The sequence below is a fragment of the Anser brachyrhynchus genome, assembly GCF_964034855.1.
Source record: "Anser brachyrhynchus genome assembly, chromosome: 11".
In the NCBI taxonomy this organism is placed as follows: domain Eukaryota; kingdom Metazoa; phylum Chordata; class Aves; order Anseriformes; family Anatidae; genus Anser; species Anser brachyrhynchus.
The window spans coordinates 11825959-11840528 of NC_137706.1; the positions used below are offsets into that span (position 1 = coordinate 11825959).

Genomic DNA, 14570 nt, shown 5'->3' on the forward strand with positions numbered 1-14570 from the left:
TACATTTCTCACTTTGACTTCTTGCCATTAGAATAGGTTCTGTTTTTCACACTACTCAGTCTTTGGAACACTACATCTGTACTTTGTACAGCTATTCAGTGAATTTGGGAAGGAATGTTTCTCTTTCTTTATCAGCTGCTACTCTTCCACGTAATGGGTATTTGAGTTAAAAAGAAACTACCTTTTGGCCAAGAGTAGCAAACATTCTGTAAGAAATGAGAGGGAAAAAATAAGAAATTTTTAAAAGGGTTTGTTATTTGACAACATTTTCTGACTGAAGTACAAGGGTCCTAGATCTTTTGCTGATATAGAGAATTCATCGAGCTTATGCTGTCCCTGTAAAAGCATAATTATAACCTTGTGAGTTAACTGACTTTTTTGTGTTTCTAGGTGGCCAACATGTTTTACATTGTGGTGATTATGGCACTTGTACTGCTTAGCTTTGGTGTTCCCAGGAAGGCAATATTGTACCCTAATGAGGCACCGTCTTGGACTCTTGCTAGAGATATTGTGTTTCATCCATACTGGATGATTTTTGGTGAAGTGTATGCCTATGAAATTGATGGTAAGACACTACAATTTTTGAAGCAACTAAGAAGGCTTATTCTCATGAGATCTTTTTAAGGTCTTACAAAGTTTTCATTTTATGAAATGAAATGCCCAGTATTGTTGCCATTTGTTCCATTTACTAGATTTTTTCCTCTTTGTGACTTGTAGATATATAACTTCTTGATTTGACTCTTCCATTATCCCTTATTAAGAATGAATGGCTTAGAGTGAAAACTCTACTTAATTGGGGTTTTTCTTCAGGCTATTCCTAGCAATACTTTAGATTTTTTCCACATAGATATCATGCCTTTTTTTTTTTTTTTTTGCTGTGGAGGTAGTATACTTTCTTTTTTATTTTAATCCAGTAATATGATTATACCTTAGTATAAACTGAAATCTTTGTCTCCTGTATCTTTCTACCATATTCCTAAATGCACAGTGATATTTTGAGTTGCAGAACAGTGCATGTTGCTTGGTGATTGTACACTCTTTGAGCGATCTTTTTTCTTGTCTATATCTGCTCTGAGTTCTAAAATCTGCTTTACATATTTTGTGTTTTTTCCTCCCTCCCCCCCAACACAGTATGTGCAAATAATTCTGAGTCACAAGTTGCTCATCTCTGTGGGCCAGGAACGTGGTTGACCCCATTTCTTCAAGCTGTCTACCTCTTTGTACAGTACATAATTATGGTTAATCTCCTTATTGCATTTTTCAAGTAAGTATATGAACAATTGCTAATTTTTGCTATTCCTTTAAGTTTTTGTATTTCACCTTAGTAAGATGAGAAGATAAGAATAACTGATAACAGTTCAAAGCAATCCTATTTGGTGGAAGCATTTTCAGGTTCAAGGGCTGGTCTTCCTCACTGCAAACACCATGACAAGGAAGGGAAATTTGTGATGTGTCTGGTACGTGTCACATCTGTAAGACCGAAGGAACCATAAATCCATAAGGAATTCTCTGCAAGTGTTTTGTATACAGGAATAAACAGCTCACTAATACTGGGGAATGGTAGACAACAGAATTAGTGTGGTCTGATTTAAAAGTAATAATAATAATTAAAAATGTGTTTAGTTGGAAATACCTTTTTGACAAATTTGAAATATCTCAGTGTCTTTCATGTCTGAGGAAAGGTACTGAAATGATAGCAGATGAGAGAATTATTTAATCCTCTCCCTGCTTTAGGACATAGCCTTTTCTTGAATGTTTCCAACTTACACTGTTATTTTATACAATAAAAGACAAGTATGTGATTTTCTGTCTTTTTTTTAAACACATAATAAACACAAACAACAGCAACAGCAAAAAACTTATGTGTTTAATTCTTTTTTTCTTCCTTTTCAGCAATGTATATTTACAGGTAAAGGCGATTTCAAACATCGTGTGGAAGTATCAACGCTATCATTTCATTATGGCCTATCATGAAAAACCTGTTCTGCCTCCACCACTTATTATTCTTAGCCACATGGCTTCCCTGTTCTGTTGTATATGTAAAAGAAGAAAGACAGACAAGACTTCAGATGGGCCAAGTATGAACAGTTATTATCCAAAAAATTATGATAACTTTTTGATATGATTAAAGCAAACTGTCAGGAACGTGCAGACTTCTTGGTTTTAATGTGTGTTCTCAACAAAGTTGGAGTTGGACTTGATGATGCTGGTGGGTCTCTTCTAACTGGGGATATTCTGTGATTCTAAGTAGGTCTTAATTTTTTGTATCCTCAATATTGAATAAGACTCTCATTCTGTTCAAAGTTCCCACGTTTTTACAAAGGATATAATGCACAGCCCCTGGAAAATCTCCGGTTAGATTAAGTTATAGCAAAAGCAAACAGAACGCTACAAAATTAGATTTTCTGTTAGTGTTCATGAAGGACTTTTTTTTTTCCTGGAAGACTAGTCTTACTTGAAACACTTTGAAGATTTAAAAAGAAAAAAAAAGATTGTTTCACAGATGATGAGAAATACAGCTGAGGAATCTAGCCTCTGTCTTAAAGTGTATGGGGGTGTGTGGCCTGTAGTATCTTGATTTTTATTTTAGGCAAAGTCTTTGACATTTAAATTTTTTTCTTTTTTTTTTTTTTGTCTTGCAAGGAGAGGAAAGGTCCTAGATGGCACTGTTTTCTATTTTTGTATGTGTTTTACTTTTAACACCCTTTGTAAGTTTGTGGCTATAAATTTCCAGTGCCTGAAAAACTTTACTACATATGCATCTTCTGAACTGTTTAATCTCTTTTTAGAACTCTTCCTAACAGAAGAAGATCAAAAGAAACTTCATGATTTTGAAGAACTGTGTGTTGAGATGTATTTCAATGAAAAAGATGATAAATTTCATTCTGGAAGCGAGGAGAGGATTCGAGTCACATTTGAACGGTAAAATTTTTACAAATAAATTTTTTACAAATAAAACTTCTGAATAGAGAAGCTTAGAACTTTTGTGGTTTTTAATTGCTTTAAGGGGGTAAAATAGACTTAAAGAAAATACTCAAACTATGTATTTGTGCAAACTTTAGATGATGCTATGCAGAAGCCGCTAATGTGGTTTGTTCCCTTATCTGTAGAATAGCGTTGCCTACAGTTGGTAAGCTGAGGCAATTGTAAACTAATGCATTTGAAAGTGTGCTGTAGGGCCTTTGTTTATGTGTATGCTAATTCTATGATTCAAAAGTATGTACAAATGTTGTATTACAAAGCAGCCAAATGCTCTAGTTTATACCATCCTGAAATTTTAGAGTTCTTTTTTCTTATGTGCGCAAAAAGAATTGCAAAGATGCTTTGTTTGCATATAGAAAATAATATCTTTCATAGCTACTTCGTAATTTGATTTTTTTTCTTAGGGTGGAACAAATGTGCATTCAGATAAAGGAAGTTGGTGATCGTGTCAACTACATAAAACGGTCACTACAGTCTTTAGATTCACAGATTGGCCACCTACAGGATCTCTCTGCTCTAACTGTGGATACTCTGAAAACACTGACTGCACAGAAAGCTTCAGAAGCTAGCAAGGTTCATAATGAAATTACGAGGGAATTGAGTATTTCAAAACACTTGGCACAAAACCTCATTGATGATGGCTCTCTAAGATCATCTGTGTGGAAAAAGCACAGCATTGGAAATGTCTTCGGTTCTTTTCCACAAGGAGGCCTTGAAAATAATAATGCTTTACTCTGTAACATTTCTATACGTGATGACAAAGAAGTCCAACATAAGACTATTGGTCAGGAGTTAGCTCTAGTTCCTCGAAGAGAAGAAATAAACTTTCAAGAGGCAGGTTCCTCAGGCAGTGCCTTATTTTCCAATGTTGTTCCCCCTCCAGAACTTCGCCAACGAATACAGGCTGCAGAAATCTCAAAATCCATTAGTAGAAGTAAAAAATTAGGCAATTCATCCAACAGCATGCCACATGTAACATCCCCAACAACTAAGTTTTTTGTTAGCACTCCATCTCGTCCCAGTTGCAAAAGTCAGCTGGATTCTTCAGCAAAGCATGAAGAGACTGTTTGCTCTAAGGCTACAGAAGGAGATAATAATGTAGAATTTGGTGCATTTGTGGGTAAGTATAACAAAGTAGATTCTGAATGTCCTGAAGTCATAATTAGCTGCTCTTATCCTCTTGCTTCTGGCTCTGCTTGCCTTGCTTTCACCCAACCTTGTGTTGAAAATGGAGGATACATTAATTGTGGTTTTATTCATGATGAGAGTGACACTAATGATAACTACAGCTGCAGAGTTGACAAATGTGATCACCAGTCCTCTGTCAACTTATCGAAGAACAAACCCCAAACGAAGTTGTCTTTGTCAACTGGCGACTTGACGTCAACAGTCAACTGTGGCGGCTCACATGGAAAATTGAATATTAAAGATGAACTTTCCAAAAGTCAGCATGTCCATGCAATGGAACTCCAAAACCAAGATTTATGTTCTAACATCCTTATGGGACTACTTCATAAACTGTGGACCAAATCTAAACCACAAGGTTTGACTTATCAAGAATTGTATGGTATTTTGGGTGTATTCCGGTTGCAGGTGACTTTGTTCTACCATTTTGCTCTGCTTTTTTTGCTTTTAACATCTCTAATTTCCCTATGTTGCCTGAATTTATTTATTTTTACTCAAAAATTATCATTTCTTTATAATTCTGTCACATAGACAATATTTTTCTGAAAAACAGTGGCCAGTTGTTGAGTATAGCAGTTCTATGCAATTAACAGCTCTACAACTTGGTGTGGGCATCGTAGATAAACTTTTTGCAACTCATTATGAAGCTCTTATCTTTTCATTTCATACATTTAAAAATATTGTCTATTTCTTGACGTAATTACAGAAGACTTCTTAGGCTGATGGAATCCTGGACAAATATCTTGTGGTATCTGTATCAAACTGAGGGATCCTCCTATACTGTGTTTCTAAACACTGTTGTAATTGGGATCTTCCACTGTTGCCTATGTACTTTTTAGCAGTCCTTTTGGCAGCTTCCAAAATCCTTTAATTAAATAACAGCATTATGCCTTCCCTCAAGTTTTGCTTAACAGTAAAAAGTTGCATGCTTTTGGTTACAGTTACCTACGTGTTTGAATGGTAAAACAGTGGCAGATTCATTGCAAAATACAGGTGTGGGTTTACTAACCGATCTCTGTGAAATAGATAATGCTTTAAATAGTTTTAGTGTATAGTAGATCACAATCTGGAATTGACAGGTTGCCTGCAGAAGCTTTGTCTTGCCCCAGTTCAGGGATGCCTCAGTGTTTTTCAAATGTTTGTTGAGAATGTAAAGATTTAAATCTTTAGACAAGAGTTTATTGCTGTGAAACTTGGAGTTCTAAGAAGATACCTACATACATTATCATTTTTAGTTTTGTTTATGTGTAGAAAGAGTATCTACAGGCTTGTGTACACTAGTTACTTGTTTATAATGTTCTCATGATATATATATAAAAAAAAAAGACGTCCCCTTTTTCTTTTGATTCAGAAAGCAAGACTAAACAGAAATAATGGACTCAGTGATTGTATAACTCTAGCTAATCTGTGAATGTTCTTTACCACTAATAACTTTGAATACTAACTATACTTATTTTACTGGAGTGAAATTTTTAGTGTGTGGTCCTCTGACATCTAGCATTTAGAACATACTCTTCATTCTTACTGTCCAGGTTTTACAAAACTTCAGATGAAGGGCAGCTTTCCATTGCCAATCCCAATAGGTTTTCATTCATTACAAAGCCACGTGCTTGGTAAAATTCTGGAGGCTGTCTTGCAACTGGGAGGATGAAGGGTATATTGTAAAAGCTACCTCAGAAAACTGTCTGCTTTTCCTTCATATGTTATGCTCACTTAAAAATACTAAGATTCAGACTATGTAGTTCCTTTCTTGTGGGAAGCATACACTTAACATTTTAAAATGTTATTTTCACATTTTGAATTGTGGTAGTCCACACAATGCGGGAAAAGCAGTGGTTTCATATTAATATTTTTTTACACCAATTTTATTGTGTTTGGAAAGTGTTCCCTGGTGCAGTCAGGCACACAGAATTTAGATGGTTTGTAACCCTTTGTTCTTATGATACAAACTATTGGCATGGTCAGAACATGTCAGTCTGCCTTTGATTTTGAATACTCTTTTTCAATTCACTGTGTCAAAGGTCACAGAGACAGCATGGAGTTGCAGCGGTTTAAAGAAGCAGCAAGCAAAATTAAAGAAAGAAGTGCTGATATTGAGGTAACGTGTTTTTCAGAAAGTCTTTCCATGATTAATGAGGATAGTGTTTTTTGGTGGTTGTGTTTTTTTTCAATTGTAACTTCACCATATGTCTTGATTAAGTCTAAGAGCAAATACAATCAAAGAACTTCCAAAATGCAGCCTGGAAGGAATGCATCTCTTATGATTAGCAATGGAGTGAAAACTTGTGCAACCTTAACTGCACATCAAGTGCTCTTGTTTCATAATATGATACTAATGAAATATTAAAGAAGTTCTGAGGTTATGAAAGCTGAAATTAATATAACTGTAAATTAAAATTAAGATAAAATTATATATCCCACAGTTAAATAAGAAACATTTGAAACTTGTAAATTTCAAGATAGGTGTTTAGGAAGATTTAAGTGATTTACACTAATATTATACGTGTAATATTATAAGTGTATATGATTGAAAGTGACTGCAGTTGCTTCAAAGGTTGTTTGTTGTGCTTCCAAGAAGAAAAGGCCTTTCTACTAAACTTTGTCAACTAAAATGGTGTATAATTTCAGTTTTCATAAAAGAATATTACAAATAACTACTGGGAAGTTATTAATTGTGTCAAACCTGTCCTCCAGGTGATATATACACACACACACACACCATATATGTATACATATACATATATATATATATATATATATATATATATATATATAAAAGCTTCCATTTGCGGTTACCCCTCACTGGGGGGAGAATCTGACTTGAGAATTGCATGATGACCATTTGCAATGTCAAAACTTCTGCTGAGTTGTTCCTTGTACGCCTTCTGATAAGTATCATGTGTGACCAAAAAGTTTTTTGTGTGTGGGTATTCCGGTACTACTCTTAATAATGTTTACAATTTGCTTTGTGTGTTTTTTTTTTTTTTTAATAGGAGCAACAGGAAGACTTCAAAAAAGCTATATTGGAGGGAATAGAAACAACCAGACTTCAAGTAAGTGCAAAAGGTTTCCATTTTATTCTAGAAAGACAATTTTCACCAGATGGTAGAATTTATTCTTTACAGTGAAGATAAGAAACTCTGTTTTCATAGATCACTATTTGCAGGGGAAAGATATAATGAACCCTTGTCATGATTTAAAAAATAAAAAAAAAAAAAGAAAAAAAAGAAACAACACACTTTGGGAAGTTTGCCAGTTGTGTAAGGGGTAGTTATAGTCTGTTCTTCCACAAAAAAAATACAGAATTTGCCTTCAAATGTCTTCACAAAGTATGACATTAAAGTTACGATATCCAGACACAGTACATATAGAGTAATAGAATTTATAAAGACACAGAAGGGTAGGGGAGGATGTATGCATCTTCTGGCAGCCATGCATTGTTATCTTGGCTTAGCATTCTCTGGTACATTTCAGTGAAGTATTTCTGTCTAGGGATGTAAAAAAATAATCTTTCTCATAGGTATCCATACACAAATAGTATATGTATATACTCACACACTTCGTACACATACACACACACACACCTGTACACATACCCGTGGGTGTGTGCCTTTGAAGGGTGAAAAAGGCTGGTAGCAACTTCCTAATTGTGGCAAGTCTTGAAATGAAAGCAGAGCATACCATTCTAAGTTCAAGGTTTTTTTGTTCTACAGAATCTTGAATTTTAAAATTTCATTCAGATAACCATTGGAATTATTAGGCTGATTGTGAGGAGTGTTCTGGTCCCATTGCAGTGTACGTGAAGTTGCAGTTTGGGATGAAGATGTCTTTCTATTTGTTTGCAAAATAAACGTTTTGTTGTCTGAAGCTGACCATTTCAGTAGATACTCAAAGTATGTAATTATTATTAAGGAATGTGTCCATGGGGAAATTCACTTCATAAACTGTAGGCATTTGTGGCAACACTTAGATTTTATTTTTAGTTTCAATGGCTTTTTCAAACTGAACTTTAGTTTCTGCCTGAGCCAAGTTCTCAAATGAGAATTGATAGTTAATGAAGATACATAACAGAACAGCTGAACGCGGTGCTTGTAGAGATCTAGCATAATGTACATCTCTACAATCATATCTTATTGTAACGTTCTCTTTAAAAGTGTTTTTTCCAAATAGATCAATAGTCTTAATAAGCAACTGAAAATGTTAGAGCTGATACTGTAAAAAGTGTTTTAGCTGAATTATGCACTTGACGTAAGCATTTTTTTGCAGCAAGGTATTTGAGGTACATCCACAAGTCTAAAAACCATATATATTTCTAATGTAGTGCTAAAAAAAGTAGTAGTTGAGAACAATGATAATGATGATATGTGTACTTCTTTTGTAGGGTCTTCAAACTGACTGTGGTCTAAGACAGTCTAGTTCTTGCTGTGGGTTTACTGACCCTTTGGCAGTCCATTCAGAACAATGTAAGTATGTCATTGATTCAGGTGGCCTAATTTTCTCACTCAATTTTGTTGACAATGCATATTCCAAGAGGGTGCAAGGAAAACAGAAAAAGTTAAACCATCTCGAAGTGTTTTCATGATTGGTGCTATTTAAATTGGCTCTCATGTTTCACTGTGATTCTTCTCCTCATGCCAACTAAATTGCTACATCTGTTTGCAACAGCAAATACCCAAATAGCTAGATCATAAAAAGGTAAGTGATACAGTCAGAACTGTGCTGGAAACTTCTAACAGTAGATAATTGTGGATCAGGCCTTTTTTATATAGGAGACCAATTAAGCTGTCTAGTTGCTCACTCTGTTAGAAAATAGGTAACAAAGACACGTGCCATTTTTTGTCCAGTTATTAATCTTTTTCATTTGTAGTATACAGCAAGAGTAGAAGAGCGTCAAGTGAAGATACTCAGCAAGTAGATTCTAAAGCAGCCTTGTTGACGGTTTGTATCCTCGTCTCTTTGTTGTTGTCAAATAGAACTAGAAAGTGAACAAATAAAGGTGAAGAAACAGACTGCATGAAGAATAATACTGATTTGTAGTCTTATTCGTTCAAGGAGGCAACAGGAGGGGACCTGTTTTGACTGAGGGAAGAAGTTGTACATATTATCTACTACGTATTTTGCATGTTCTCACTACGAAAACATACAGTGCTTCCTGCTTATGTAAAACAAGCCTTTTTGTTTAAGAACAAAAATGCTTATACGATCTATAAAACAAAGAACATAGACTTTTCTGGTCTTTTAATTGTATTTACCAATCCTCAGTTGTATTTGAGTCTTTCTGTTCAACTGCAGTTCAGTACAGTTTAGTGAAATCTTTCCAATAAGCAGGCTGTACTGCAAGATCTTAAAACACGTAACTCCCCTGCCCCCCAAATTAAATATACGGTGTTCTTCTTACAAAATTGAAGCCTTCTTTTTTTTTTCCCCCTTTGATTTAAAGGATTGGTTGCAAGGTAGACCTTCAAATAGCAATCAAATGTAAGTAAGCTTTCTAGTAATGAAGAAATTCCATTATATATTTTGATTTTTCTTTTTGGTTGTAGTCTTTGGCTGCAGTGTTACTCCGCTGTGTTTAATGAAAAAACAAGGTTTAAGGATTTTTCTAATAAATAACTGAATGTGTTCACTGGAATGCTATGAGAGGTTATATTTAAGTTAATTGAGTCACATATCAGAGGGCAAAACATGCTCTTACATGAAAATGTCTGCGTTGACACTTATTAATGAGCTAACTTCCTGGCAAAGGTCTTTACCCAACCTTCCAAATTGTAAACCTTCTCTGAAATTGTGCAGTCATTGCTCTTGTTAACAATTATCCCCTGAGTTAACTGTTAAAAGCATTACCTTATTAATCTGATAACAGAAAGGTAAGCTGTTGTGAACACACTTTAATTAAGCACCTCTGTGGGAATGAGCTCTTGTGATGCAAACTTTACATAATGTTGTGCGTGACTTGGTGGTATTTAAAGTATAGCTCTAAAACCAGGAGATTACTTAACAGCCTTCCATTACCATTTTGTAATTAAACAGCAGTTCTGCCCTTGAAAAATAAGATAAAAGCATTACTGTGAGGTTAACAAGGTGACCTAGGATGATGTGTCAAAATCAGTAAATATAAAAACAAGTTCTTAAGAAGCAATAACAGTTGGTTTTGTGACATTTCACAGGCCATCTGAAGAAGATGCATTGAATGGTAAGTTTTTTGTTTCTGCTATAAACAAGCTGGGAGCTTTTTCATACAAGCAACTGTTTGGGTTATGTATGAGAATATGTTTGCTGATAATTTGGAGCTTAATGGAGAGGTAGCACTATGATTACTTTTTTAACAGCCTACCTTCAGGTACTACAATTTCTTCTAAAGTACTGAAGATCTAAGCGAGATCCTTAATTTTCTGCATAGCAAATCTTTTTCAAGCTCTAGTCACTTGGGAAGTGGTCTTTGTACGTGGTTATTTTGATACACAATACAGGTAGCAGGCAGTGTCTCTTTCATTATTTCTGATCTCTCTCAGGCATCGCTTCTCCTTTCAAGCCTATCATGGATATCAATTACTATTATTCAGGTCAGTGCCTCTTATAACTATAGTTCATATCTCTAATGACACTTTTTAGAACCTTAAAATCTAATAAATGCTGTGATTTTTCTCTAGCTGTAGAAAGAAATAACTTGATGAGGTTATCACAGAGCATTCCCTTCACTCCTGTGCCTCCAAGAGGTAAAGACTGTAATTCTTGTTGGTGAGTGGAGGGGGAGGGTCAGAGTTCAAAGGGCTTGTTTAGTACGGTCTTTTGGGGAAGAAAACAAAAGAAATCCCTGTACAAATTTCTTCTAATAGAAAATTATAAAGACAAATTTCATGCTTGCTTATAACTAGTGACCTAAAATAGTGTCTCTCTTGCAATGCTCAAAAATTTAAATGTCTGACACCTTTTCTAGGGCAGCTCACTTGATTATGAAATTTAGATTAATTGTAGTTGTCCTCAGAATGGTGGTGATAGAATTGTACTAACAATTTTTATAGCAAACTATTCTGCAAGTATTCCTTTAAGTTAGGGCTTGTTTTGACTCATCTAAAGTGTATGTAAGCATTTATTCAGTGTTCTTAATGCTGTTTGAATGGTGTCATTAATAGTTCTAATCAGGAGGACAAAAACGCTGTACTACTGTGCTGCTCTATGAAAGAAAAGAGGGGTCTTTCTACTGGCTAGTTTCATTTTTTTACTGATTCAGAATGCGAGGGACAACTTCATATGTGTTGAGATCTAAGAAACTGAAGATATTCAGTGCTTTAATTTGAAAATTAAATGTGGTAATTGCTTTTTGTATTGTAATACAGGTGAACCAGTCACTGTGTATCGCCTTGAAGAAAGTTCTCCCAACATCTTGAACAACAGCATGTCTTCCTGGTCACAGCTAGGACTCTGTGCTAAAATTGAATTTTTAAGTAAAGAGGAGATGGGAGGAGGTTTACGTCGAGCTCTTAAAGTAGTATGCACGTGGTCAGAATATGATATCCTCAAATCAGGTCATCTTTATATCATCAAGTCTTTTCTTCCTGAAGTTGTGAATACTTGGTCAAGCATTTATAAAGAGGATACTGTGTTACACTTGTGCTTGAGAGTAAGTTTTATTCTTGTCAATTATTAAGCATAGACAGGCATTATTTTTTCCCACCTGAAAAATAGTGTGTGTGTGTGTGTGTATATATATATATATAACAAAAGAAAAAAAAGTTAATTTTCTGTTCTCTATGAACTAAAGGGTTAAAACTCTGCTACAGTATGTTTTACTAATTCAAAAAGCTCGAAGTCTTAAAATGTAACGAATTGCTTGCTTTTAAATTTACACTGTCTTGGGGGAATCAGTAGTTACTGTTCTTGCTGTTGGTTTTTTTTTTTTTTGGTTTTGTATTTTGGCTCCATAATGATTCCTTTCATATAATGCTGCTAATAAAGTATGGGCTCTGAATTCTAGGAAATTCAGCAGCAGAGGGCAGCACAGAAGCTCACTTTTGCTTTCAATCAAATGAAGCCCAAATCCATACCATACTCTCCAAGGTGAGTAAATTTAAACTTCTAGCATATTGCATGTTTTCTTCCAGAATAATGCCTACAGGGCTGTGGACATACAGCTCAAATATATTAAGGTACTGATACGTGAATATGTCTCTGAACATTAAAGAATGTGTCAGACAAATATTCTTGGCAGTGTTTTCATTGATACTTTCTTGCACTGCTTCTAGCCTAGAGTGATAATATTAATGAATTTATATAGTAGTTTCCAATGTTTTAAATGATAAGTAAATCAAAGAATTGTCTAGTAGTAAATGACTAAATTGTCATTTGTTTGGAAATATATTCATAAAGTATGCTTTTTACTAGGTTCCTGGAAGTTTTCCTGTTATATTGCCACTCTGCTGGCCAGTGGTTTGCAGTTGAAGAGTGCATGACAGGAGAGTTCAGAAAATATAACAACAACAATGGTGATGAAATAATTCCAACTAACATGCTAGAGGAGGTTATGCTAGCTTTCAGCCATTGGACCTATGAGTATACAAGAGGGGAATTGCTGGTACTAGATCTGCAAGGTAATGTCCCGATTTTGAAATTGGGGTCAACAGCCAAGGTATATGGGTCTTTCTCACAGAATCATAGAGTTAAGTTGGAAAGGACCCATAAGGGTCATTGATTCCAACTCCTGGACTCTCTTGTGATAGCATTTTATTAAGAATTCATATGCAATAAGCAGTATTTATATGCAATAAGCAGTATTTAGTGTGTATTAGTCTAGTTCATCTGAATCAATGGTGGGTTTATTAAATATGGCACAAAAATTTTACAGCACTACAGAGAATATAAATATATAGGAGTTTTCCCAATTATATGTGCCATATATATATATATATATTTGTTGACACATTTGTATAGTGCCAATATGGCAAGCTGTATTTATGCTTAATTGTGTGTCAGATATTCTGGCTGTGAGAAGTTCTATATAGGAAACTTTTTTCTCTCAGGTGAAAATTAGTTAAGAATTGCAGGCAGATGTAGAATTAGGTGAAGGAAATCTGAGAGGTACTAAGTGCTTGTTGAGGAGCAATTCATGTAAGAATAAAGAGTATTCTATACCATTTTAATTCTTTCTGCCTTTATTCTTGGGAAAGCTGAGAAGTCAGCTAACAATGGCAAGGCTTTTCAATATTATTTATGTAATGTATCAGATTTAATTTTTTCTTCATGTGCTGTCTGAAGGTGTTGGTGAAAACTTGACAGATCCCTCTGTGATAAAAGCTGGAGAAAAAAGGTAAGGTCAAAGAAGGGTTTAAAGAAAAAAAGTACTGTAAAAATTTTGCCAGAGAACACATGCAATCCATGTTTACACACTCTTTATTTCTAAGGTCATATGATATGGTGTTTGGTCCAGCCAATCTGGGAGAGGATGCAATAAAAAACTTCAGAGCAAAGCATCACTGTAATTCCTGCTGCAGGAAACTTAAACTTCCTGGTAAGAGTGGTGCTGTATTTTTTTCTGAGGCACTCGGGTATCATGATGTTTTGTATGATGCATAATGAAATAGTAATGTCATGCCATGAAAGTAGAGTAAGTAATAAACATCAGTTTTGTATTTTTACTTTAAAAAGATATGTCATTTTAAGATAAAAAATCCTAGTTGAAGGATTTAACAATGTGTAATCTATATTTGTATGCACAGTACTTGAAGAAGGCTGACTAGATTGATCTTGACTTCAGAAGGTGCAGTAAAAAATAATGAGTTCCCAGAAAAAGTAGGAAAAGGAGGTAAAGATACTGCAAAATCTGAGACTTTTTAGCCAAAAACTGGAATATGTTTTTTTGGGGGGCTTTGCCCTTTTTTTATACATATCTAGGTCTGCATAAATTTGTTCTATTAAACTATTCAATTCTGAACGTTTTAGTTGCATGGACTACACTGCAGTCATATCAAACTTTGAAATTATTTCTCTGTATCAGGCTTTTAGACTCCAGAATAACTTAAGGAACTTGCATGATCCTGCCTGTTTAATGCTACTCTTTTAGGTTGTTTCTCATATGAAGAGAGGTCTTTTATTTTAAATTTGAGTTGTAACTCCTGGTAGCATCAAAGGGTATCATGAAAGGGTCTGATTTCCATTAGAAGTTGATTTGGTACTTGCTATATAGTATCTATAAATAAAATAATTAAGTTTCCATCACTTTTTAAAGCAGAACTATGTGCTTCCTGTTACATATACGATAAAACATCCTTTTGTGGCATTGAATACATATTGAGGAATTCTTATTTATAAGTACATATGCCTAGCCAGTTATTTGAAATAACTTATGCTTCATTGTTTCTACACTCCAAAGAAATGGTAACCGATATGACTTCATTTTGTTTATTTAG

The 14570-nt window shown here is 34.7% G+C and overlaps 1 protein-coding gene across 2 annotated transcripts in view; it reads left to right on the forward strand.

Moving 5' to 3' along the window:
* The window catches only part of TRPM7 (transient receptor potential cation channel subfamily M member 7), a 54973-nt gene that overhangs the window by 38883 nt on the left and 1520 nt on the right, over positions 1-14570 (forward strand). The window contains exons 22-39 of one of the 2 annotated variants that reach the window (XM_080607574.1): positions 391-565; positions 1132-1264; positions 1894-2078; positions 2790-2922; positions 3387-4525; positions 6189-6265; positions 7161-7220; positions 8549-8630; positions 9035-9105; positions 9608-9645; positions 10335-10360; positions 10680-10730; positions 10818-10883; positions 11505-11788; positions 12143-12225; positions 12550-12755; positions 13420-13471; positions 13566-13672. In XM_080607574.1, coding sequence (XP_080463700.1) covers positions 391-565; positions 1132-1264; positions 1894-2078; positions 2790-2922; positions 3387-4525; positions 6189-6265; positions 7161-7220; positions 8549-8630; positions 9035-9105; positions 9608-9645; positions 10335-10360; positions 10680-10730; positions 10818-10883; positions 11505-11788; positions 12143-12225; positions 12550-12755; positions 13420-13471; positions 13566-13672 — 2968 coding nt within the window. The remainder of the gene's footprint in view (positions 1-390; positions 566-1131; positions 1265-1893; positions 2079-2789; positions 2923-3386; positions 4526-6188; positions 6266-7160; positions 7221-8548; positions 8631-9034; positions 9106-9607; positions 9646-10334; positions 10361-10679; positions 10731-10817; positions 10884-11504; positions 11789-12142; positions 12226-12549; positions 12756-13419; positions 13472-13565; positions 13673-14570) is intronic. The other variant, XM_080607575.1, reaches the window with a different exon arrangement.